We start from the raw sequence: 27,062 nt of genomic DNA, 5'->3' as shown, positions 1-27,062 counted from the left end.
AAGTTTAAGAATGGAGGGCATGCTGGAAACAAAAATAATTTTACTATGACATTCAGGAGCTACTGGTCCTCTATCTCCATAATCCAGCCAGCTTTTATACATCTGCAAGACTGGTGTACAGAACCATACTGGTGGCAGTTATTTGGGAAGTTCTGGAATACTGCTGAGCTTAGTTATAGTTCTAGAATACTGCTGAAACAGTGGACTCACCACTATTTCAAAAACAGAAACTTTACTGGGAGGTAATTGGGAGAACAGAGCAAAAGGATACCCGCCTGGTCTTGTGGAAATAAAACATCTCAAAAGGTCTTAAAACAGAAAACAATGCCAGACAGCTCCAGTGGTGCCCGCAGAGAAACTCCCCAGTGAAAAAATGAAGGCAACTGAAATCTGACTGCAGGTAGGTGAATTAAGCAGTCACAGGGTGCTTGATCACTCATAATAATCGCTTCTTAAATTCTCGCTTTTATGTTGATGATTAGCCATTGTTTGTACAGGGCATTACAGGATGTTTGCCTTCAATCTACTTAACACAGCATTTTTCCTAAATGAAATTCAACAAAATTATGTTGAAATAAAAAAAGAAATTAAATTCACACAGATTACCTGTAAGAGTTGAAAACAAGAAGCTGAAGTAATCCAGATCAGTCACTGAGTTGCCTTGCACTGGGTACTTCCATCCCACAAAAGAGGATCTATTTAATTTTTTAAAAAGGAAGGGTTATTAGGATACATGAAAATTCAAGTCCAAACGAGATGTGATGGTAGGGGAGGGGTAGAACTGTTCCACACATGCCTGTCATCTCACAGCCCTTTTCCCTCACCCAACCGCTAAATATCCAAAATAAGCCTGGCTCAGGTGGTGTAACACTGCAGAGATAAGCAGGAAAGCAGGTCTTGTAACTTTTTTCAGGTGTTTACTAGGGTTTCTTTTCTACAAAATGAAAGTAAAAATCTAAGTTGGAAAGAATGCAAAAAGCGAGCAAGGGATATTTATATGAATGCAATGTTTTCAAAGCATCCAACCCATTCTTAATAACCTCATATTGCAAAAGTGTTTTTGAAGAATAAATAAGGGTTAATGATAGTTATATGCATTCTTGAATGAAACGTGAACATGAGCTTTCGTTATATGATTGTGAACCTGCCAAATGGGGAGAAAAAAGATGAAATCAAGTTGGCAGTCATTCAAAAGTTTCTTTAAAAGTCAGGAGGGTAAATGAGCTCAAAATATTTTTCTAAATTATACTAAATCTATACCACAGTATATGGACTCTTCTTGATCAAGAAGGAACTAAAGGGTATGCCAAAACCAGCATCTAAAGAGAAAGCTATGAAAATACACAGGTGCCACTATTCCAACACTCGTTCTGCAAAAATCCACTTATTCAAACACGAGGCATTAGTACCCAAACTTTGCTATACACACAGCAGGATCAAATACTCAAAGAGTAGGACAATTGTGCAGTACTAAAAACAAATAGACAGCCTTACTTTTTTGTGTTTTGCTGGTCTGTGGCAGCCATTTTGCCAGAAACCAAGGTGGGGCCAAAATTCCATGGCCAAGACCCCATTAGAAATTTCCCCATAGAAATCAATGGAAACTGTTGACTGGTTATGTGAACGCTTGCCTAACAAACTATTTCCTAAGAACGCAGGAAATGTGTTTAGATAGCAAGACCTGCATGCAAAATGTTGCCAAGAGTCCACTCTGAAGACAATATTTAATAAAGGTGGCATTAAACCACAGAGCCTAGGCCTTGCCGATCAGAAGGTCGGAGGTTCGAATCCCCGCGATGGGGTGAGCTCCCATTGCTCGGTCCCTGCTCCTGCCAACCTAGCAGTTAGAAAGCACGAAGTGCAAGTAGATAAATAGGTACTGCTCTGGTGGGAAGGTAAATGATGTTTTCGTGCGCTGCTCTGGTTCGCCAGAAGCAGCTTAGTCATGCTGGCCACATGACCCGGAAGCTGTACGCCGGCTCCCTCGGCCAATAAAGCGAGATGAGCGCCACAACCCCAGATTCGTCCGTGGCTGGATCTAATGGTCAGGGGTCCCTTTACCTTTATGCCACCAACTGCTTGCTAATACTTGCTAACAACAACATGCTCAACCACAGCTGAATTTAGACATTGGCTAATCTGTTCTGCTTTCAACTAGTTTCTTCTGATGAAGCAAAATCATGAATTTTATCCAACAGCTAGTTAAAACCTCATTCATGACCCTTTATAAAGCTAATAATCACATTCAGCAATCTGATTATGACTTCAAAATTATCCTAAAAGGTGTCATTTCTTAATCTACAATAGAGATTATATCAATGTCAGTGAAATACTGTTTCATTAACTATGAGCTGCAATGTATCACGTTTGTGCTGCAATGCTATGTAAATATGTGGTGTGTCAAATGTTCAGATTACCTGCATAAAGATAAAATACAAACTTTCCCACAGATCTCCTCACTAACTGCTTGGATCCACTTAACTAAATTATCAAGATTATAATTTTGACACTTACACTGCCAAAACTTAATTCTAAACAAATATTTTGTACATACCAATGTAAAAAACCCAATGGCAATAGCAGCTACGCAATAGAAGAATCTATTATTCTATTTCAAATTGCTTAAAAAGCATGAAAAATATGAAGGGTGAGGTTTAGAATACAAGTAATATACATCTCCGTTCAACCAGTCTGTTTACACAGAAGGCACACAGTGCCATCTAGTGACAATGTTAACCACCATCTGCTGGAAAGATGTGCCTGAATACACTGTTCCCTTGTTAATTCTGCGGTTTTAAATGTGCATTTTATATTTTACTTCCTTCAGTAATGTTTTCTTCTGAAATGTTTAAGATTTTGTTGTTGTTAACTTTGCTGCGTTAAATAGGCAGTATGTAGCTGACCTCCTTTGTAATGTTTTGAAATCTTCAAGATAATATTTTACTTTCCTGTTAATTATGTTGCTTTGAATGTATAATTTACATTTGACTTTATTCAGTAATGGTTTATTCTGGATTGTTGTATTCGATATTTTAATGGGTTGTAAGTCACTTTTGTGATTTTTTCCTAAACATTTAAAGTGGTATAGAAATGAAATGAAATGAAATGAACAACAGCAATAGGAGCAACTCCCGTAGAACCAACCCCTGCTGAAAACAGGGGCTGCAACTGATGGCCAATTTAAACAGTGGCGAATGCAAGCCCTGCAAATTAGGATCAATGGGGAGCACACAGCTTGAAGCAGCCCCTCCCCGCTGTGCCCAATGCCAGCCCTGCTGCTTTCCAGCGGGTGCAGATTCACCTGATGTCACAGGTTGATGACCTGTCAAAAATGGCCTGTGGAAGAATGACCAATGTTGGATCAGATTTGCTGGATGAAAGTGGTTCTTCCCCCTTGAGTATATATAGCTTAGACAGGGGTCAGCAATTTTTTTTCAGCAGGGGGCTGGCTCACTGTCCCTCAGACCTTGTGGGGGGCCGGACCATATTTTGAAAAAATAAAAATGAATGAATTCCTATGCCCCACAAATAACCCAGAGATGCATTTTAAATAAAAGCACACGTTCTACCCGTGTAAAAACATGCTGATTTCTGGACAGTCCGCAGGCCGGATTGAGAAGGCAATTGGGCCGGATCCGGCCCCCGGGCCTTAGTTTGCCTACCCATGGCTTAGAATACCAGTAGCAGCAATTTTACTTCCTTTGTGTGAAGAGCCAGTGAACTTTACACTTCCATCTTTGAAAACATCATCATTTCACCAAACAAAATGAGGGCCAAATAAAAATACCACTTTTTATTATGTTTTATGAGGAACAGTATGACAATTCTTTCTTCCAAACATGTCTTTAATTAACGGCTATTTTATTCCTACAATATATTTGTAAAAGAAAAATAACCAGATGTTCCAGAGGAATGTACTGACCCAAGATCGTTAAGGTGCTTTTGTTGTTTTCTACCTGGGAGAGGTCAGCTCTGTGCACAGAAATGAATCTGCAAGGAGGTTTTTAGGCCACTTCTTCTGTAACATTCAAATAAAGTCCCAGGGTATACAGTCATACCCCGGGTTGAATGCGCTTCGGTTTGAGCACATTCGAGTTGTGCTCCGCGGCAACTGGGAAGTAATGGAGCGTGTTAATTCCAGGTTTCGCCTCTTGCACATGCGCAGACACTCAAAATGACGTAACGCACATGCGCAGAAGCGGAGAAAAGCAACGCGTGTGTGCGCAGACATGCCGTCGCTGGTTACGTTTGCTTCTAGATGCGAACAGGGATCCGGAACGGATCCCGTTCGTATCCAGAGGTACCACTGTACTCTGAAAGTACAGAAGGCCACCATCCTCCTGAAGCGAAGCAGGTCCAGGTATGGTCAGTGCCCAGATGGGAGAACCACATGTCTGTCACCTTGGATTCGATGGTGAAGAAATGCAGGATGGAGATGTAATGAAATCACACAGAAAGCAACCGCTAAGCTCTCCCGAGGGAAAACGTTGTGGTGTGGTTTCTTTTATTTCAAATACTTATAACTCACTTTTCACCAAATGGTGTCAGGGCAGGAACAATGAAGTTAAGGTAAAAAACTGTGTGTATTCCTCCAAGGTACTAACTACAGTGATTTGAGTCTATTTTAACTGTAAACATATCTGTCTCCTGAAAAGGACTTAATGTTGAAACGTGTTTGCTCTTTCATTATTAACATTCATATTTATATGTTCGAATGGGGATTTGGCCTCTATAAACCCTACAAAATTGCAGCTCAAATATTTTTATATTTTGTTAATAACATTTCATTTTGTAATGTATTATTTGCAAAAACAGATTGCTACAGTAACTCCGTTTTTTTCAGAAACAGTATTTTGTTAGAGATATGATCGTATTTTAAGCCTTCCAGGGTAGGGAATACAAGTTTATTAAAACCACAATTAACAATATTTCAAAAGTAAAGCGGGCAACACAATCCATAACCAATACAAGTAAAAAATGTTTTCAATCAGCAACTCCCCCCCTTCAAAAGTATGGGTAAAGACACGATGCCTGAATGACGGGCGCCCTTGGGACAGATTGACAACTAGCCTAAACCCACAGTAAAATCGCCAGCTTGCAAGATCGCCATGGGAGGGAGGGAACGCTCCTGTCATTGTTCCTCGAGAGCTTGCAAGAAGAGGAGTAATAGCATTTAGGCACAGTCAATGCTGTCCGTCACAACAGATTGCCTTTAAGAGCGTGCCATTTTGCTGTGAGGCACATAGCAGCAGCACGACTGTCAAAGTGCCCGCGGTGTATCTTTCCTTTTGCTGGGACAGGAAGAGTCTGCTCCTTATATCATTTCCTCTCCAACTTCCTTTCCCCACAATGAACCTCCATCCCTATTTTTCAACTGCATTTCAGGGTCTGAATATATCCCCCCTCTAATTCGCTTATTCCTTCCTTACGCAACTGACCCGTTTCATCTATTTTCCTGATCCTTCCCTGTCGTCTCCCCCATTTCCCATCCACAGCGACTCCCCTCTTTCCCTCACAATGGTTTCTCCACATCCTCTTCCTTACTTCATGTGCATGGACCTTCAAAATTACATTGACAAATTATGGTTTGAGAAGATGCAACACTAAGCTTCTCCTTCAATAGTCAAATTTGCCCATGGAAAAACTAAACTGGATAGGTTGCTTACCTCATACGCACTATCCCGATAAGAGTAGTCGATAACTTTACCGACAGTTTTCCCATAATGCAGCAGCGACTGAGAGAAGAAAGCAGATTGCCTGGTAAATGTGGCAGTAAATAGACCAGCTGGACTAAACGTTGCTGAGATTCTTCTGGCAAAATAGCGACAGCACCATCTAGTGGATCTGAAAAAAAGAATCAGCAGCTAACATCATCTGAAAACCTCAAATTGGGGTGCTTTTTCAGCTGGCGGAAGTTTCCACGCTCCACTCTAAACTACTGTAAAGGAGAAACGGGTTGCATTACCACAAGAGCCACATCAGGAAATCCCAGAGCTAGAGCAGGTTCAAATGTCACCTGCAGTGGGGAAAGCGGGTGGGCTGTGTAACTGCAAGGGGGCCACTCAAGAGAACCACAGCTACCGCTAGGCAATCCTACCCACTTCTTCATGGTGTGTGCCATCCCACACACCAAGAGCCAGGGCAGGTGGTACCAAGGCAGTAATAGATTCAGCCTTGTCCACCCCAAAGAAGTTATCTCCTCAAGCCCAGATTCCTATCACACAAGGGCCAATCAACGTGTCAAGCTGCATAGTTCAGGGACAGAGATTCCTCTCAGAAAGCTACGGGGATATGTGACGGCGGTTGGCACTGGGAAGCAGGTGACAGGAACTAGCAGGAAAAAGACTGAGTGGGCAGCTGCAGTCCCTCGGGGGGGCCTTGATAAAAGATGAAAAGACCAGAGTCACAATGGCACCCACTGGAAACAGAACAGAATGAAAATGAACACCAATGTACAAGTCAGAAGAGCAGTTGAGAGAGAAAGGAATGGAGGGGGAAGGAAGGCTCTGCTTGATGCTCCCACTGCAGATTTCAAAAAGGACCTGAGAGAAGCAGGAGCCCTTCTGAGCGTGTCCATGAGGCTGGGGCGAGGCGTAGGGTCCCACCAGAACTCGCTCACTTAGCTCTAGGAAGTTCTGGATGTTGCTTGTGCACAGAGCCCAGGAAGAAGGCACACCAGCTAAAAATGAACGATGCCAAAGAACTACCGTATTTTTCGCTCTATAGGACGCACTTTTTCCCCTTCAAAAATGAAGGGAAAATGTGTGTGCGTCCTATGGAGTGAAGACGCCATAGCCCCGCGACCCTCTCCCGGCTGGAGAGGTGACGCGCGGCTATAGCAGGAGTCTCTACAGCCCCGCGTCACCTCTGCAGCCGGGAGAGCACGCGCGGGGCTAAAGAAGCCATAGCCCCGCAACCCTCTCCCTGCTGGAGAGGTGATGCGCGGCTATGGCAGGAGCCTCTCTGCTGCGCCTTTCCGCTGCTCCCTGACCTGCTCTTTGGGGCTGGTGGTGGGCTTCCCCCGCCCCAAAGAGCAGGTCGAAAGGAACCTGAAGCCTGGAGAGCGAGAGGGGTCAGCGCACACCAACCCCTCTCGCTCTCCAGGCTTCCAAGGTAGCCGCCTGAACGGCACCTTGTTTTAGAGCGGGAAAACAAGAGGGGGAAAGTTCTCCCCCTCTCTGTGCAGCGCCTCCTGCCGCTTCACTGAAGGGGCGCTGGGCAGAGAGGGGGAGAATTTTTTTTTCTTGTTCTCCCCCCTCTAAAACAAAGTGCGTCCTATTGTCCGGTGCGTCCTATGGTGTGAAAAATACGGTATTCAATTTTATTCAAAGGTAAAGGTACCCCTGCCCGTCAGGGCTAGTCGTGACAGACTCTAGGGTTGCGCGCTCATCTCGCTCAAGAGGCCGGGAGCCAGCGCTTGTCCGCAGACAGCTTCCGGGTCACGTGGCCAGTGTGACTAAGCCGCAGCTGGCAAACCAGCACAGCACACGGAAACGCCGTTTACCTTCCCGCTGGAGCGGTACCTATTTATCTACTTGCACTTTGGGGTGCTTTTGAACTGCTAGGTTGGCAGGAGCTGGGACCGAGCAGCGGGAGCTCACCCCGCCGCGGGGATTCAAACCGCCGACCTTTCGATCAGCAGGTCCTAGGCACTGTGGCTTAACCCACAGCGCCACCCGCATCCCTACATTTTCTTCAAAGAACAACTCAATTATGTAGGTTCATTCATCACCCAGATCCAGCCAGCATTTTCAAATGGAGAGGGGAAAGCACATGTTTCTTCCTTTGCACCTACCCAATCCTTCACGTGAAACAAATTTATCAAATTCTTGCTCCCTTTCCAGAATTTTTTCCATGATACGATTGAGTGATGGTTACAGGATTCCAACTGACAAGTGTGAAATCAGGAAACCTGAGGGGCATTTAACATGGTGTAACTAAAGCCACCAGAGACCTGAAGCTGGATCACACCCAAGGCCCATGTAGTTGAGCACAACAGCACACTAAAGGCATTAAAATATGGCTGTTTTCTTTTCAATCCTTTTCCTAATGATTTCTAGCATGAAATCCACCTTTTCCACATCTGTCACACACTGTGATAGAGCAATATTGATTTAAAAAAAGAAACTACTTTTTTTGTAAGCAGCTTTGGAAGGGCTTTGCCTGGGAAAGTACGTATTTTTTTTTAAATAATGAAATATATATGTGGATAGCATTTTCTCCAGATTTCTTCTTTCCACAAAACTAATTTGGCACATGTACTTCTCACTTCCAAAGAACACTGCAGCTCCTGTGATGGCTTACCATAATATGAAGGAAGCAGCCTATTATTATGAGAGGAGATTCCTCAGAAACCAAGAGTCTTTATTCCCTATTGCTAATTTAAGAAGTTCTGCAAATGAGGTACCGTAAATTCGAGGAGCAGCAGCTTGCAAACTTTGCAGGATTTCTTTGTTTGCCCGGGATGCAGCCGAATAAATAGTACCAATCAACTGGTCCGAAAGCTCCGCGTTTCTCAAACCAAGAAGAACAAGTTGTTGAGGTAGACCAGCCAGCCAACGAGTTAATACTTTGCTCCTGCTTCTAGAATGTGCAAGGGAGAAAAAGGCAAAGGGAAAGTAATATGTATTAGAATATGGTTTCAGAGAATGGGAACCTTGGTTTTGAAGAGGAGGAACCCCTCCACCCCAATTCATCAGCCCATTTTCACATGGCAAATTTTGGCAGGGATTTCCTCAGTGGAAGAGAGTGTCAAAACTGTTTCTCAAGGTACTCACTGACAGTTTCCCTCTGTGGTTTTTAATTGTACAATGTGTTTTTACTGTGGCCTAAGTTGATTTATTGCATTTATTTATTTATTGCATGATGGCAGCCCCCACTTTTTCTCCCCAAGTGTCCCTGGAATGATGCTGAATTGCAGGACAATTCTGTTCTATAGACATTTGGGGTGTTGGGGGGGGGGCAGGCAGTAGTAGCTGATGGCCAGTTGCTACCATGAGGGATCCTGCCCCCTTTGAGACAACACAAATACGATATAAAGCAGTGTTTCCCAACCGGTGTTCCGCGGCACACTAGTGTGCCGTGGAACTTTGCCTTGTGTTCCGTGGAGGCGGGCGAGTCGGGCGGTGAGAGGCGGGGCGGCGGCGGCGAGCACACGCGGGGCGGCGAGCGAGCGAGCTCCCACAACCCATCGCCGCTCGTTACTGGGCCTGCGCATCCGCTCGCCACTGGGCCTGCCCCAGGAGGTGGGGTTGCGGGCATCACGCCCTTCCCCACGTGAGCGGGGAATCCCATCCGCCCCCACGTGAGCGGGGAATCCCATCTCAGCCCCTGCGAGAGCAGGGGAATCCCATCCGGCCACGCCTCCTGGCTGGCTGGAGGGGGCGTGGCTTGCCCTTTTTAGGGCCGGAGCGGAGGGGGCTCGCCCTCTCTTCTCCGGCTAGCCCCATCGCCGCTCGCTACATCCTATCGCCGCTCGGCGAGCACACGCGGGGCGGCGAGCGAGCGAGCTCCCACATCCGACGGCACCAAGCAGGGGCCCTTGGCCGTGCCGGTGCCCACCGTGCCCGCCTCCGCCCAGGAGGGCGGCAAGCAGCCACCGCCACCACCACCCCCGCCGCTGCCCGGCAACCGCGCCGCCGCCGCCGGCTCCCCGCGGCGGGTGATCGTGCAGACTTCGACGGGCGAGCTGCGAGCTCGGCGGGCAGCGCCTCCGTCCGCAGCACCCGCCTCGCGGCTCTCATTCCCTGCCCCTGCCAAAGCTCACTCAGCCAAGCCGCGCTCTCCTTCCTGCCTCGCTTTGCTGCCTCCTCCCCCCCCACCCCCAAAGCTTGGAGGTTCCCCGGCAAGGGGGAGGGGAAAAAATTGAAAACTTTCACTTTCGTGCGTCCCTCCCGGCGTGACGCTGCGCGTTGACGTCACGGGGCTGTAATGGTGGTGTGCCGCGAGATTTTTTTCATCAAACAAGTGTGCCTTTGCCCAAAAAAGGTTGGGAAACACTGATATAAAGGACACAAAAAAGAAAAACCCATTGCCGGTCTACTGCCACTTGCAAACAGTAAGAAGCATCTGGAAACACTGAGAACCACCATCCCCTCTCAAGCTAGAAGGTTCAAAAAAAGAACCTGCCCTAATTAAGTACATATGATTTACACATTTCCGTAAGTGTTCAAGGCTGATCGTATCATATATAAACAAACAAAATTACAGTTTAAGCCTTCAGCATACCTTTATATTTAGTATTCCCACCCAATTCCTATCCCTACTTCTGGAGTGTTCTGTTCTGCACTGGCACACTTTTGACCCAGTCAACTGCTGGAAATCATTTATTAACGTTACACAGGCACCCGCATTATACTATTTCGGACACCTGCATTTTTATTTTTAAAAATCAGCAAGCTTATCCAGACATATAATTTAGTTATGTACAGTCATACCTCAGTTTATGTAACCCTCTGGTTACGTAAACTTCGGGATGCGCGCATGGCAAACTTGGAAGTATTTCAGTGGGTTTCACCGCACGTGCATGCGCAGAAGCGGTCCTCAGGTTGCGGAAACCTCAGAATCTGACCAGATCGGGATCGGAACGGATCCCGTCCGCAACCAGAAGTACCACTGTATACCTATTTTTAAATTCCGCTGATTTCATTTGTGTATCATTGATAATTGTTTTATGTACGCCACCTTAGGGATTTTTTGATTTAAGCCATTTATATATTTTTCTAAACAACACAATTTTCTGAAGATCATCAGAACATGTAGCTCCTGGAGAAGCAGTCTGTGTAAATAGAACAGGTAGGAGGAAGGAAAGATTTGCATGGGACTGGGAGAACACCCTCCAAGTTGAGTGTCAACAGAGAATGGGAGAAGAACCTTCCTGCGCGAGAGCAGAAAGGAGATGTTCTCGTCCGGAAGTGGGTGGGCCAAGCTTTCTTTGGGAGCAATGCCAGGGCAGGGGCATTGGGCATCCATTCCCCACCTCTGCCAGGAGGATACCAAGTCCTTCTTCCTCCACAGGGCCACGCTTCCAGAGAATGGTCTCCATCGCCAGCACACAAGCTGATGGACACAGAGTGAAACTCCAGCCCCCCCCCCAGCTACGCTGCTGCATCCCCCCTCCATTCTCCCAGCATGAGTGAATAAACATGGTACACATGTTTTTTGAAAGGAAAAACAAGTGTAACCTCTTTTGTCCCAGTTTGGTGGGATTTTATTGAATACATAAAAAAAAGAACATTTACATTTGTCTCTTCCACAAGCCTCTCAAGAAATCTGGGTTAAGCAACATCTAAATCACTGAATTTTTTTCTTGATGTAATACAGAGCTTTTATGTACAGAAATACAGGTTTTTTACTTCTGTATACGTTTTAAGTCATGTGCACCACATGACTCTTGTGGATACTCTCCACTTACTTGTTCCTATCTTATTATTATTAATAATAATAGTAATAATAATAAATAATAATAATAATGTTATTTATACCCCGCCCTCGCCGGCCAGAGCTGAGCTCAGGGCAGCTAACACCAATAAAATTTCAGTAAAAGCCTAATAAGGGGGGGGGGTTAAAATACAGGTTAAAATGCAATTTAAAATAAAAGCCCCATTTTAAAAGTCAAAACCATAAGGAGAGGGAAACCAGCTTTATCATTTTTCTTGTGAATGTAACTTTCTTCTTCCTATTATTTATTAAATTTATATAAAGCCCTTCATCCGAGGTAAACCGGGCAGTTTACAATATAAACATCCATGCCAGCCATGGTTTGGTTTAGTTTTTATGTGTTTGTCTGATAAAGTTCTATTCTGTTATTTGGATTATATGGACAATTTTTTTATTTTAAAAAAATCAAGATAAAGCCTAGTTTAGACTTTGGGAAATTGAACTGAAAGCTGAAATGAAAAATAATAATAATTGTTACCTGTTCGTATGAAGGTTCAACTCTTCCTTCTGATAAACTCTGCTAAAAAAATTCAAAAGCAATGTACGAATAGGAAAAGAAAGGTTTCTTTGCTGGTAAAGAGTATACACGGCTTTCATTAGCGTCTCTGCTGCCACTAAGAGGGAAGACAAATGAAAAATGATGTTTTACCTCCTCTCCATACTTTGGAACAGGTATTCAGCAATTTCTTGCACCAAACCACACATCTAACATGGGTAACTATGAAACTATAGCAAAGGCCAGTGTGGCATCAGATGTAATTGTGTGGATGTGATTGTATCTTCCTGCTAAAGCGTCTTGTCATCTCAGTGCACAAATACGCCCCACCCCCGGCACATATATATGTAATTTATTAGTCATTTTCTTTTTGGCATGGCAACTCAAAAAGACTTACTAAAATTAAGTTACAACATTAAAAAGGGGAATGGGGAAATACAGTGAAACATTTGGCCAAAGATAGTTAAAAGCCAATGGGCTGGTTAAAAAAAAAGAATGCTTTCACCTGGTGCCTGTAATGACAGCACCAAGTGAGCCTGCCTGGGGGAAGACTTCCACAAACAGGGAGCCACCACTGAAAAGGCCCATTCTCGTGTTGCCACTGTTAAACAAACACATTTTTCTATGAGAAAACCTAGAAAAAATGAGACTACTTCCGAATGGCACGCGTTATATTCTCTTGTCTTGAAGATAAAGAAAGAGGGCCATTGCTGTCTCCCCAGCTTGGGGTATGTGAGGAGAGGGAGAGAGAAAGAGTTCATCAGAGCCCTTACATCAGGGGTCAGCAACCTAAGGCCCATGGGCCGGAAGCGGCCCGCGGAGGTCGTTTGACCGGCCCACGAGCCGCCCCCAAACCAAGCTGCCCACTCTCGTGCTGTGCTAAACTGGTGTAGAGCGGGGACTCGCTTCCGTGGTGCCAGAAATTGCATCTGCACATGCGCAGATGGAGGAAATCGCATCTGCACAGACACCAAAAATTGCGGATGCTCACGAGATCCGGCCCACAGAGGGATCTCCACAGGACTGATCCAGCCCAGGCAAGATAAACCTTGCCGACTCCTGCCTTAAATCAAGGACTCATCTCCTGGCACATGTGCAGGTCTCCCCATCATAAGCTTTCACTATGAAAATGTACTGTTTTTAACACCTCCATCTCTCTCTCTCTCTCTCTCTCTCTCTCTCTCTCTCTCTCCCTCTCTCTGTGTATGTGTGTGTCTGGGAAAATACCCATTTGCATTCAACCTCAAATGTGCTAGCCTTCCACCCCTTCTACATAAAAATCCTTTCATCAGTACCACCGCCACCTCGTCTGCCAGCTCCCACTCCAGGTCTGAGAAAGCTCTTCCCCACAGCAAGCATCACAAACGCCCACAATCCTTCCATGCCAGTTTGCCCTCTAAAACCCTCCTTACATGAAAAAAGAACGCACGCCTTATCCTTCATATCTTACATCCAGGTTCTCTCGTCTGGCACCACAAATTTACGTATCTACAGTATACAAGTATTCCTGTACCACAATATGCGTACAAAAACATATAAAAACCTTTGAAAACAGAATTACACTGGCTAGTGAAAAGGCTTCAAGCAGCTGCCAAAAAGGCCTGTTGGAATAAAAGTGTATAGTCTTCCACTTCTTGCCTGCAAATGTTGGCAAACTGAAAATTTGATCATTTGCAGTTCACCTTCCTCAATACAGTGTGCTACTCTAAGCAGCTGAGTTTCTAGCTAGGGAGGGGGAGGGAAGAAGATAGTGCTCTGGCACTATGTATGTCAGCTCCTTTGTCCCCTAGATTTCAATAGGGTTCAGTAATTTCTGTGGAATATGGAAGGGATGCTCTCAGGACATCAAATAACAGATCTGGGCTTTTAACAGCCCCAGATTATACATTATGATTTTATTTATTGCTTTTCTATCCCACCTGTGGGTTTAAACCACAGAGCCTAGGACTTGCTGATCAGAAGGTCGGCAGTTCGAATCCCCGCGACGGGGTGAGCTCCCGTTGCTCGGTCCCTGCTCCTGCCAACCTAGCAGTTCAAAAGCATATCAAAGTGCAAGTAGATAAATAGGTACCGCTCCAGCGGGAAGGTCAACGGCGTTTCCGTGCGCTGCTCTGGTTCGCCAGAAGCGGCTTAGTCATGCTGGCCACATGACCCGGAAGCTGTACGCCGGCTCCCTCGGCCAATAAAGCGAGATGAGTGCCGCAACCCCAGAGTCGGCTACGACTGGACCTAATGGTCAGGGGTCCCTTTACCTTTATCCCACCTTTCCTAGGCAAAGTATCATATTGCAGCCTGATGCCCTGAATTTACACACGGGGGGGGGGGATCTTATTTCAATAGATGCTGAAGTATGTGAACCATGAAATAAAATCTGAATTTCTCTATATAGACTAGTGAAACATATATTAGCTACCCGGTTTACGTTATTTAAAAGGTTACTTTACACATCACTTTTTGCACTATGGAAACATGACCATGTATTTTACACTTGCAGATTGCTTCAACTATCAAAAATGCATGCATTATTGCTTTTTCATGCATGCATTTTAGAAGGGCAAAGTAGCAAACAAAACACATGTTGAAAAATAAGGGGGGAACAAGTTGCACTCGCCCTGGTTCTACAAGGCACCGGGGCGAAACCACCTCAGCTTCCTCAGCGGCAGTTTCAGCATGGGGCCGGGGCCGACATAGCTCATTCCTCCCTCCATGCGCCAGCAGTGGAGAGACTCAGGAGCGGTGGTTGTTTCACTTGTGATATACCACCAGGCGAAGGTGCCATCATGCTCTGGCCCTCAAACAAGTCCTGGGTGATGTATTTGATACATCACCCTGGCCTAATTTCATTATAAGAATGTCATAGCTGTGTCAGTCTTGCATATCTCAAATTTATCTTGTATTATAATTCTAAGCTTACAATAAAAGCCACTGCTGGTAACTTCCTTATTGAACATCATGAGAGGGGGGGAAAATCTAAACATTTCTAAAGTCTAGTACCTATAAGCATATTCAAATGGAGAATCTATCACTGTAAAACGATGCATGAAACCATTTTTTCCTGCTGCTAACCCATGCTACAAACAGTGGTTTCGCACCACAGTGAGTTCTGAAATATAAAAAGGGTGTGTGTTCTGATCATATCTTTTACAGTCAGGAGAGGAGGTGAACTGTATTAAACTAAGGCACAAAACTGCTCTAAATCACTTCTGGATTGTCTCACCAAAGGGAACTAATGCAAATAGCCTAGAAAAATGCCACATATTGGTAAATTCATAGACAAAGACTGTACACTCAGTGGGTCTTACCTTTGTTTATTTGTATCTGTAAAAGTCTCCAAGTCACTTTGAGCAATTTATTCAATTGCTTACTGTTTAACTTACAGCCATTGTGAAGGGGGAGCTTACAACCATCGTGGAGGGTCTCTATCACAAACTTTCTAATCATATCTAGCCAATGAGAATCCATTTGCAGTGTTGAAGCACTTGCCAATGAGACCATGATTTCGCATAAGGTTAAATTCAACATGAGATGATCAATGTTTGACGACGTCGTACAATACTTGTTGCTAAATGAAAGACAGAGAAGTGTTTATGAAAACTGGCACAAAGCATTATTCAATAGTGAAGAATTCTACTGGGGCCCATAACTCTATAGATATTTCAAATAAGAAGGCATATACCGTATTTTTTGCTCTATAAGACTCACTTTTTCCCTCCTAAAAAGTAAAGGGAAATGTGTGTGCGTCTTATGGAGTGAATGCAGGCTGCGCAGCTATCCCAGAAGCCAGAACAGAAAGAGGGATCACTGCTTTCACTGCGCAGCGATCCCTCTTGTTGTTATGGCTTCTGAGATTCAGAATAATTTTTTTCTTGTTTTACTCCTCCAAAAACTAGGTGCGTCTTATGGTCTGGTGCGTTTTATAGAGCGAAAAATGCAGTACTCCAAAGCGTTAAAAGTTTCAACAGGTTCCGCTGCAACATGAACACAGAAGAGTAAGCTTCTGAATTTCTCTCCTCCATGCCAAAAAGCAGGAGGAAACCTTGCAAACCCAAGGTTCACTGGGGACTATTCCTAGAAAACTAGAATTTAGCACAGATCTGAACAAATGCCAGTATAAGAGAAAAGGGGTGGTTGCATATACCGTATTTTTCGCCCTATAGGACGCACCGTCCCATAAGACGCACCTAGCTTTTTGGGGGGGAAATAAAGGGAAAAAAATTATTTCCCCCCAGGCGCGGGGCTGGGGCAGCCCGAGCTTCCCCCGACCCCAGCCCCCAAACAGGCAGCTCTCTGCAAGCCGTGGGAGCCCAGCGGTGGCTCCCGCTGCTTGAGGAGAGATCCGCGAAGCCTGCAGGCGCTGAGATCAGCGCGCGCAGGCTTCGGGATGCCTGCAGCTCTCCCCAAGCAGCGGGAACGTTCCCGCTGCTTGAGGAGAGATCCGCGAAGCCTGCAGGCGCTGAGATCAGCGCGCGCAGGCTTCGGGATGCCTGCAGCTCCCCCCAAGCAGCGGGAACGTTCCCGCTGCTTGAGGAGAGATCCGCGAAGCCTGCAGGCGCTGAGATCAGCGCGCGCAGGCTTCGGGATGCCTGTAGCTCCCCCCAAGCAGCGGGAACGTTCCCGCTGCTTGAGGAGAGATCCGCGAAGCCTGCAGGCGCTGAGATCAGCGCGTGCAGGCTTCGGGATGCCTGCAGCTCTCCCCAAGCAGCGGGAACGTTCCCGCTGCTTGAGGAGAGATCCGCGAAGCCTGCAGGCGCTGAGATCAGCGCGCGCAGGCTTCGGGATGCCTGCAGCTCCCCCCAAGCAGCGGGAACGTTCCCGCTGCTTGAGGAGAGATCCGCGAAGCCTGCAGGCGCTGAGATCAGCGCGCGCAGGCTTCGGGATGCCTGCAGCTCTCCCCAAGCAGCGGGAACGTTCCCGCTGCTTGAGGAGAGATCCGCGAAGCCTGCAGGCGCTGAGATCAGCGCGCGCAGGCTTCAGGATGCCTGCAACTCTCCCCAAGCAGTGGGAACGTTCCCGCTGCTTGCCGAGAGGTCCGCGAAGCCTGGAGAGCGAGAGGGGTCGGTGCGCACCTACCGCTCTCGCTCTCCAGGCTTCAGCGAAAGCCTGCATTCGCCCCATAAGACGCACCCACATTTCCCCTTCATTTTTGGAGGGGAAAAAGTGCGTCTTATAGGGCGAAAAATACGGTATCAGTCTTTCATCCACATAGGACAAGCACAAATTACTATGCAGTACACAGGTATTTCTCTCCAGTTAGTTGGCTTATGAAATACCATACATCAAAACACATAAAAAAACAGAACTCAATCAAATTTATTGTCTGAAAATATTCTCTTACGAACAAAACTGCATTATGCATTACTTATGAAGGAATTACTGTTACTCTGAGTTAACAACAAAAATTCCTTACAGTGAGGATTGGGGGGGGGGGAGAAATGCCTGTTGATCAACCAACCGCTGAGCTTTCTCCATTGCTACTCTAGGATTTTCCTATGGTTGTGAAAATTTAAGAACTCGGATCACAACCCACTGATTATCTGAAAAGGGAACCGCTCAACTCTGACTCTCCTGGTCTTAGAAGCAATACCTTTTCAAGGGCTCTTTCTTTCGGTGTTTGCTTGTTTCTTGGAAAGAGTAAGGAAAATGAGACATGAAATGGTGCTTGAAATCATTCAGGTAATTTGCTCGAAGCCACACTTCCTGTAAGAAAGACACCACACATTAATAATTTTCTCCAAGTGCTAAGAGTTTTAAGGAAAGATATACAAACAGAAAGATCATAAGGGGCTAATTTATGGATTTTTTCCAAACTTGATTAGGTAAGAGGGCAAGGATGCAAATAATTTCCTGTAACATATCATTTCAGCAACTTCCGTTTCTTACCATTTCATCCAGATCTTCATTTTGCTTTACAAGCTTCCACAACAGGTATATGATACCAAGTACTTGCTCCATTAGCTGCTGAGATCCAGGTTCCAGAAGATTTCCAAGAATGGGAGTCGCAAGTTGTGCAGGCGATGCTTCAATCCAACAATTAAGCAGCAATGGAATTATAATTTGAATAAATCGTTTTAAATTCTCAGGAGATGACAGGCCATTTTCAACGCTGCCTGTCATACTTACCAAAGACCTAGAACAAAGGCCAAAACATTCTTTACAAAACTACTGCACAGAAAGAAATATATTTACAGTTATAATTCTACACACACAGACCCAGAATAAGCCCTGTTTGACACAGTAAGACTTATTTTGAAGTAGTATACACCCGGCTGTATGAGCATGTATGAAAGCTGGTCAGGAGAACAACCATTTATACAAAATGATGTCAATTTGGAGGAGACCATGTACAGGTTATTTACAGTTATACTTGTGCTATTCTTACATTGCTCCATGAAAGTGAGTGGTTCATGAGAAACATGTATAGGCAGTAGCCAATGAAAACACAGCCTCTTCAATTACACAAATTTGGGTGCAGAAAGGTGGGAGTCACACCCCTTGATGCATAGGCATAACTCATGGGCCACCCATATGAATGGCAGCCCAAGTCTGCAGTCATCTCAAAAGTGGCTCTGCACAAAACCCACGTGTGTGACTGCACAGCATTACTGCAATAAGCCTCACTATATTGCCATGGTCAGCAGCAGCCAGCTCACTACATTTCACATCAGTGACAAAGCATGAACCTTCAAACATGTTGTAAGCACGCTATTTCTTACCTTAGCCGGAAGGATGAATGCATTCTGAGTTGTGGGCCACCATTTTCATACAACTGGATGTGCTGCTGGCCACTGGCATATTCCTGCCAATTAACATGCAAGGAGTTTCTTGGTACTTGTGGGTTGTCATTTGGCTCTTGTAGTCCTTCGCTGTCAGTTTCTAATTCACTGGATCCTTCCACCAGCACCTGAAGGAACTTTCGGAGCCTGACCAACACATTAAGCCTCCATTGCTGTGAAGTTACCCTACGATTAGGATTAACAGACAGCATCCAGCATATTTTCTCCTTATTTTTCAGTTGTTTTGACAGTTGTTGATGAGAAATAAGTTCTACAAAGTTATTCAGCAACACACTACTGCGATCTGTCAGGAGAGTAGGGTATTCCTCCAACAGAATGTCCAATACCTTCAAAGAATCCTCCTGAATTCCTTCACTGATATGAGTCATGGCACTAGAAAGATGTGCACTAAGTAATGGGAAAAATGGAGAGATGTGTTCAGCTCGTATTTTGGGAGCCAAGAACTTAAGGAGGCAGATTGCTGCTGCTCGTACAGCAGAATCTTTGTCTGTAAACACAGCTGCCAGCTCACTTAGTATATTTGAAAGGTGTGCATCAATGATGAATGGATACTGGGACAGCAGATCCTTGAGTCCAAAAAGGGCACTTTGTTTAATTCCTGCACTATAGTGGTTCATTTGTGAAAGCAGATCCTAGAAGAAATACAGAGTTGGTAATTGCCTGAAAAACTATTTACGTCACAAACTTATAACTATTACATTTGTGGTTGAAAGGTTTTATACACTTCCAAAGCAAGAAATAAAAGCAACCTTCACACCAGCACAGCAAAAACAAAGCATTACAACGTTAAGAAACCATCAGCCCCTTCTTTTGCACAACTGGGGGAAATAAGCTCACATATTTCAGTTAATTGTACCTATTTCTGCACAGGCTTAGGCTGCATACATCAAAACAAACATTTCTCAGAGGCGGAGCTAGATGTCACCTTTGCTGTTTAATCCATGTTTAGAAATTACTGGAATTCAAGCAGGAGACATAAATCTGCATTTACATAAGTGTTTATGCTTTAAAATGCAAAGCAATCAATGAAAATCCAAGGCAATCAATGCTAAGATTGAATGGAACTTTATAGGTCTTCAGTACACAATCAGAATATAAATAAAATCCAACCCAGTTGCTTGGAAATCTTATCATAGTAGAACAATTAAAAATAAAACTAATGAACATTAGTCAAACACAGAGCAGACCTACTGAAATCCATGGATGCAAGTACTGTTAAGTTCATTGGTTTCAGTGGGTCTATTTGGAGTAGGACTTGGTTCAGTAGTGGGGAACTTTGACCTGCGGTCCTAATCAGACCTACTAGGCCTTGCCACTTGGCCCAAGCCATGCCCACTTGCCCTGCGCTGTACACCAAATAGGCACCACCTATTAGTTGATTGGCAACACCTGCAAAGTCCTGTGCAAAGCACCATGCCCTGGACTTTGAAAATCCTGACAATCAGCTGATCATCATCACTTATGAAGCCCTGTGCCTAGCGCTCTGCAACCGCTGATAATCAGCTGATTATCAACAAGGGTCACAAGGGTCATTCAAATAACAAGGAGTCTTGATAGACTAGACCTGGAAGATGGACATAATACAAAGTACCTGAGAATCTCAATGAATTTCAGGAGAGAGCATACTCATGGTACTACCTTGGGCAAATCAACTCTTATGGAACTCCCCTCTTCTAAAGGCACTGAAGGCTTCACCACTGTTGGAACTTTGCCACATGATGAAGACACTTTGTGACAGGAAGCAGTATTTAAAAGCATCTATCTTGTAACAATACAACTCATGAGATGGAGATGTTGAACACCACTGATATAGCTTTGGGTTAAGGAAGCTCACCTCATGACAACAAAGACACAGTAAGAGATTATTAGCTGAGGTTGTAAGGTATTCAGCAAGGGTCCTTGTAACTCTGATTTCAGCTTAACAATAATGCTAAAATTAAAAAGATTAGGTATTTTGAAATTTATTGTCTTCTCCAACTTATCTATGTAGCTGTCCAGATTCCTAGATACAATGTTTTGGCATCTCCAGTAGTATGTTAACCCTTGACAAAAGCTCACACTATATCAAAATTAGTCTCACAGATGCTAATGAACTCAAAAGTGCAACAATAATTGGTAGCATATAAATTCGCATTTCACTGTACCTTTATGTTAAGCTTTCTATTATTTGTTGGAAGCACTCCATCCTCTCTAAGCTGCTCGGATATATGTATGGCTCTTGTTTTGAAGTTTGTATCTGTTGCATTTTCTAGTCTAGGCTTCTTTTTCCCAACTTTTAGCTTCACCTTGTGAAAATCTTCTTGATGTTTCCTTTTCTTTGTCATTTTGAAGCCACTGTAGAAAAATATAGACAGTTGAACAAGTATGTTTAAGGGGGGAAAGTTCCTGCAACTAAACTGAGCAAACAATTACTCAGACTCAGTTTCTGAAATCAAAGTCAATTTCTGGTTTTCTTCCGGGTCCGCAACATAATCCAAAAAGAAACTGCAAAGTGTACACCCTTATGCTCTACTCCCTAATGCTAGTCACCTGAAAATCTAGGAAAGATTGCCTTCTTCATGGCACTGCAGCTTACCTGATGAAGTTTCTCTTGAGTTCAAGATGAAGTTACGATAGATCCAACTCTGAAAATTCAGAGTGTAAGGTACTGTGATGGACGGCAAAAGAAATTCTGTGCATCTCCACATACAAAGGGTTCACAACATCAATATCAACATAGCCTAGCACCTTCACATTTAAAAAAAGAGATATTAACAGTTGAAGGCTTTTACATGCATCCCTCCACTGAAGCGAGGGTTATGTTCCAGGCCCCTGCGTGCATAACTGAAATTGCATAAAGTGCGGAGCACCCTTTAAATGCTCTCTGCAATCCATACAAAAAAAAAGACTGTGTTCAAAAATATCCACAACTAGAATTGAACCTCCATCAGGAGGCTGGAGACCATGTGGGAAAGTGGCGGCTGCTACTACTGCACTACCCTGCACATCAGCTGTTAAGACAGAGAGGCTGAGCAGCTGGTCTCTTCGGGGCTTCCTCTGCCCTTACTGACACCCTCTTTGGGCTCCGGGGAAGGTCTCCCTGCAAGCCACAGGGACTTTCCAGCTCTCTCCTGCCATTTCTGGGTTTGAACTGAATTTTTTTATTATTTCCTAATGACTGCCCGTGAGACGATGCCTGTACTAGTGAACAGTATTGAATGCAAACTGGGAACTTTTTGGTTCAAAACCCCGGAGCCAAAATCACTCCCTCTAAGAGTTAAGCTGCAAATCTGTAATTAGGCTGCTTGTTTCAGACCACATAAGCAAAAACTCAACCAGATAAAAACAGAATTTATCAGCATTCAGGAAGTTAAGGTGCCTGGAGAAAGGGTTTTAGACTAACCTTCAACCTGACACACCGGTTTTCCATATAAAGGAAACCTTTTTGGATAACTAGAGTGCATGGCTGTTTCAAAGATAAAATAGGGAGGCATATTCTAGCCCCAACTATCAGCCATATTTCTTAGAGCCATTGGGAGGTTACACCCCTGCATCTCAGGAACAACTCCACCATAATCAACCTAACCCCACCTTATCAACCAATGAAGCAACTGCTGCAGGAAGCTTGCCTTCCCACCTCCCTGCCAGAACATTGGGCCCCAATGGCCAGTTGGCCTGGGACTGGGAAGCAGAAGGGGAACGCCACACATTGACATTGGCCCAGAGGAACAAGGGTGGATGGGCCAAAAGCATCACTTCTGTGCACGCAAAAACCACCAGCAAGGAAAGACCTGCCTGGCAGGAACTTTCACATAAAGGCTTATTTAGAACTCATCACTTTGTTCTGGGCATTGCAAAAACTTTTTTTAAACCATTTTTGCCCTCACTTCCGTGTGTGTGTGTGTGTGAAGCTTGCAAGCCTGAGGACAGGGCCTGTCCCTTATTAAGGGAGGTGAATAAATCAGATAAAGGTACAAAGAAGCAGAAAAGAAAAGAGATAATGATTTGAAACCGGAGAGGGGTGTGGGGAGAAGTCCAGTGGCTGGGAACCTCTTAAAAGATATTGTTTTGTATTTTGGAATGAATGCAATATGTAAACAAAAATGTTCTAAAATTAGATAGATAGATATGGGACACGGGTGGCACTGTGGGTTAAACCAGAGCCTAGAACTTGCCGATCAGAAGGTCGGCAGTTTGAATCCCAGCAACGGGGTGAGCTCCCGTTGCTCAGTCCCTGCTCCTGCCAACCTAGCAGTTCAAAAGCACATCAAAGTGCAAGTAGATAAATAGGCACCGCTCCGGCGGGAAGGTAAACGGCGTTTCCGTGCGCTGCTCTGGCTCGCCAGAAGTGACTTAGTCGTGCTGGCCACATGACCCGGAAGCTGTACGCCGGCTCCCTCGGCCAGTAAAGTGAGATGAGCGCCGCAACCCCAGAGTCGGTCACGACTGGACCTAATGGTCAGGGGTCCCTTTACCTTTATTTATGTGTGTGTGATGCCCCCGCGTCTCAGGGCTCTCCCCTAAGCATGATTATCATCAGGATAATAATAATTATTATTACTGCTACTATTTCCATACCGTCCTTCCACCTGAGGATCTCAGGACACAGATTTACAATATAAAAGCACAAAAGTATAGTATCAAACAAACAAAACACACACACACCCCTCCGCGCGCCGCTTTAAAAGGCCATAGATGGTTTAATTAGCCAAAAGTGACTTTCGGAACGACCACTATTGTCGTGAAGGGCGAAGAGCCACAGCGTCCCAGGTAGGGCTGGAGAAGCGACTCCCGCCTAAAACCCGGAGAGCCGCCGCTGCTGCCAGCCAGTGCAGACAGTACGGAGGCGGAGGGAAGCATTGTCCCGACGCGGCGTGAGGCGCGAGAAGCAGCAGCAGCAGCGCGGGGGGGGGGAGGGGCTGTCACGGACCGGGGTGACCAACGGAAAAGCAAGAAGCGGGGGCGGCGCCGGCGCAGTGAAAGAAAATAAAAGCCCGCTTCTCCGCCCGCCCCACTTACCCACCTCCTGCACGCGCGGCCGGCAGCGACGGAAACGCGCTCGGGGAGTCCTTCCGGGTCACGAGGAGCCACGGTTTCCAGAAGCCGCCCGCCCGCTCGCCCAATCAGCAGGGCGGCTGAGTGGCGCACGTGACCCCAGCAGCTGCGTAGTCCACCTGGAACCCTCCTCCGGAGGGGGAGGCGGAGCGCTGACTGGGGAAAGCGCGTGAGGGGAAGGGAGGCTTCGCGCCTGGCGCCGCCTTCAGGAGCGGAGGTGGAACAGCAGCTTGACAGGGACTCCCCGAGGCATCTTGCAGATAAAAATGAGAGCAGCTCAAAGCAAATGTGTGTACAGTGGTACCTCGGGTTACATACGCTTCAGGTTACATACGTAACGCCGCTAACCCAGAAATAGTACCTCGGGTTAAGAACTTTGCTTCAGGATGAGAACAGAAATTGTGCTCCGGCGGCGCGGCGGCAGCAAGGGGCCCCATTAGCTAAAGTGGTGCTTCAGGTTAAGAACAGTTTCAGGTTAAGAACGGACCTCCGGAACGAATTAAGTACTTAATCCGAGGTACCACTGTACCTGCACTGTACATATATAGTTTAAGAAATAAATAAAACATAGATAGAATTAAAACATTGTGCGCGCGCACACACAGAGAGTATCATTAAAACCAGGGGTCAGCAAGGTTTATCTTGCCTGGGCCAGATCGGTCCCACTGTGGGCCAGATTGCGCACGAACGTGAGCGTGCCCACGATTTTCAGCATCTGCGTCTGCGCAGACATGATTTTCAGTATATGTGGATTCGCAGATGCGATTTCCTGCGCCACAAAAGTGAGTCTCCGTGCTGGTTTAGCGCAGCGTGAGAGCAGGCAGCTCGGTTCAGGGGTGGCTCGTGAGCCGGTCAAACAACCTCCGCAGGCCGCTTCCAGCCCATGGGCCTTAGGTTGCCTACCCGATTGTTGTTGTTGTTTAGTCATTTAGTCGTGTCCGACTCTTCATGACCCCCTGGACCAGAGCACGCCAGGCACTCCTGTCCTCCACCGCCTCCCGCAGTTTGGTCAAACTCATGCTGGTAGCTTCGAGAACACTGTCCAACCATCTCATCCTCTCTCATCCCCTTCTCCTTGTGCCCTCCATCTTTTCCAATATCAGGGTCTCTTCCAGGGAGTCTTCTCTTCTCATGAGGTGGCCAAAGTATTGGAGCCTCAACTTCACGATCTGTCCTTCCAGTGAGCACTCAGGGCTGATTTCCTTAAGAATAGATAGGTTTGATCTTCTTGCAGTGGAAGACAGGAGTGCCTGGCGTGCTCTGGTGCATGGGGTCACGAAGAGTCGGACACGACTAAACAACAACAACAACAGGCCTACTGACTGCTATTTTGCTCGTCTATTCCTGGCTGGTGTCTTTGGTAATCCAAGTGAGCCCAAGGGTTTTCCTATAACAGCTGCAATTGTATGCACACTTACACATCAGCTGTGGTGGCTGATGACATTTAGACTTGGTAGGGCTGCCATTTATAACCTTGTTTCCCCTTCAAAATGGGGCTTGTGCAGCACTTATTTAAGAACATGTTCTACAACACATGTGCAGAATGCCATAACTGGCTCCTCATAAACAAAAATTAAGAATGAACAGCTTCCATATTAGGGGGGGGGGGCAAAGTTCCAAAAGCAGAATTTCCCAAAAGTTGTGAACTTGAACACTTGGTACAAGACAGTATGGTGTTTTGCTCTTGCAGAAAGTTGGTGCACACATTGAGACTGACAAGAGGAACAAAGTACAAAGACCCTTGGTGGAATTTTATTTTGTTCGCAAATACCCCCGGAAAACCAAAGTCCCGCTCCAAGGGTTTATATGAACTTGTGGATCACTTAATAAAAACCTGTTTTACAAATTTATACTCTAAGTGGTGGTCATTGGATGGAAATATACGCTTTCATAATGGACATTTGGTGGTGTCTGGAGAAAACTGTTGGGTTTATTGGGTATGGGTTACTTTTGTTTCAAAAATATAGGCAATTATTTTGAAAATAATACAAATAGTATTATTTCCCCAGATAGTCTATGTGTCTATACAGATCTCAGGCAGCCTTTCAGGTTAACACGGAACTGAGTGGCTAGATTGCTATCATGACCACGGAGGGAAACTGCACAGCCAGGGCAAAGGCCCCTATAGACAGGGTTTTCCTGGCTATAGGAATACTTTTGGATTGACATTGGCTTTGTGGTGAAGAGAGTCAGAGAATGGAAGATTGACAGAAATGTCTTCAGCAGCCTCACTAAGGTTCAAATTTGATTTGATTCATTAATATCTAATTTTTAAATATAATTATATGCTGCAAAGTGGCTTACAGACAAAAAATTACCACTGAATGATGGGTTGATGCTGTTATTTTGTGTATGATGGCAGCAACTTCATCAAAGTCCATGTTTCTTATACTTCTGAAAAATTCTGCAGTTATGTCATTGTCAGATGTTGCCGATGATCCTGGAAGAGAGATACTGGGTGTAGCTGTCTTAGTCTGAGTGGGTGCTGCCGGGCTCTCTGGCTTGTCTGATGTAGGATTTGATAAATGTTCCTTAGAACACAGCTGATGTTGTGTTTCAGCATCAGGAGAGGCCTATTCACCAGGTACTTCTTTAATTGTGGACACAAACTAACCAATTTTATGTGTGCTAGTACTGATGTTTGCATTCAACTGTGATGCTTTTCACTTAAATTGTGGCTTGAACTTCAACTTTGTTCCCATATCATCACTGGAAGGTTGAACAGGAGGTTGTTCTTTTAAAAAAATCTGGGAGAGAAAGGCAATCTATTAACTCCATTGTTGAAGGATACAAGGTAGAAACTTGAAAAGGTTCATGTTTCAAGCCAATCCTGTTTCTTAAATGTTCCAAATTGAAGCTTCCATGTAAGAAAAGACACAGTTCACATCTGCATAGAAATGTTTCACCAATTAAAAGCAGATGTGCTAGAACAACATTCTTCCATTAAGATCACAAAACCTTCAGGTCAACAAATTATACTGATCCACAGTAGGTTCAGAACAGAACAAAATAATTATTATTTTACACAACATATTATTATTATTCAGTGGCATTCCTGGGCCAAGAAGTGTGAGAAAGCATTCTACAGTTTTGTGCAAATCTGAGGAATCAAAGGGGGGGGATCCTCCATTCAGGAGTGCACTGCAAATAGCTATGAGCACAGGCAGAAAAGAAATGAAAGCAGTGGGTGAGAATGGAAAGGAGAGTAGAAAGTGACAGTTGATCCATCCACCCCCGAAACCAAAACTAATAATCTGTGACCCCCAATGTGGAGCAGTTTGGAGCCCAACTTCTCCTGC

General features: G+C 45.2%; 1 protein-coding gene across 8 annotated transcripts in view; it reads right to left on the bottom strand.

The window, feature by feature from the left end:
- TEX10 (testis expressed 10) overlaps positions 1-23,845 on the bottom strand; it is a 41,610-nt gene extending 17,765 nt beyond the window's left edge. For 2 of the 8 annotated variants that reach the window (XR_014518737.1, XM_083473170.1), the window contains exons 1-10: positions 21,305-21,737; positions 20,874-21,063; positions 18,649-19,361; positions 17,816-18,062; positions 17,520-17,632; positions 15,238-15,497; positions 11,918-12,053; positions 8,408-8,583; positions 5,667-5,844; positions 607-695 (exon numbers count right to left, since the gene is read on the bottom strand). Coding sequence is in view for 7 of the 8 variants with exons in the window: in XM_083473170.1 (XP_083329296.1) it covers positions 607-695; positions 5,667-5,844; positions 8,408-8,583; positions 11,918-12,053; positions 15,238-15,497; positions 17,520-17,632; positions 17,816-18,062; positions 18,649-19,361; positions 20,874-21,053 (2,092 nt within the window). In the remaining variant the exon portion in view is untranslated. Of the gene's footprint in view, positions 1-606; positions 696-5,666; positions 5,845-8,407; positions 8,584-11,917; positions 12,054-15,237; positions 15,498-17,519; positions 17,633-17,815; positions 18,063-18,648; positions 19,362-20,873; positions 21,064-21,304; positions 21,738-23,286 lie in introns of those variants that run through there. The other 6 variants (XM_083473172.1, XM_083473173.1, XM_083473174.1 and 3 more) reach the window with 6 other exon arrangements.
- Positions 23,846-27,062: the final 3,217 nt, after the last annotated feature.

The sequence above is a fragment of the Podarcis liolepis genome (genome assembly GCF_965112155.1).
Source record: "Podarcis liolepis genome assembly, chromosome: 13".
NCBI classification, from domain to species: domain Eukaryota; kingdom Metazoa; phylum Chordata; class Lepidosauria; order Squamata; family Lacertidae; genus Podarcis; species Podarcis liolepis.
This window is presented reverse-complemented; position numbering and strand designations above follow the sequence as displayed.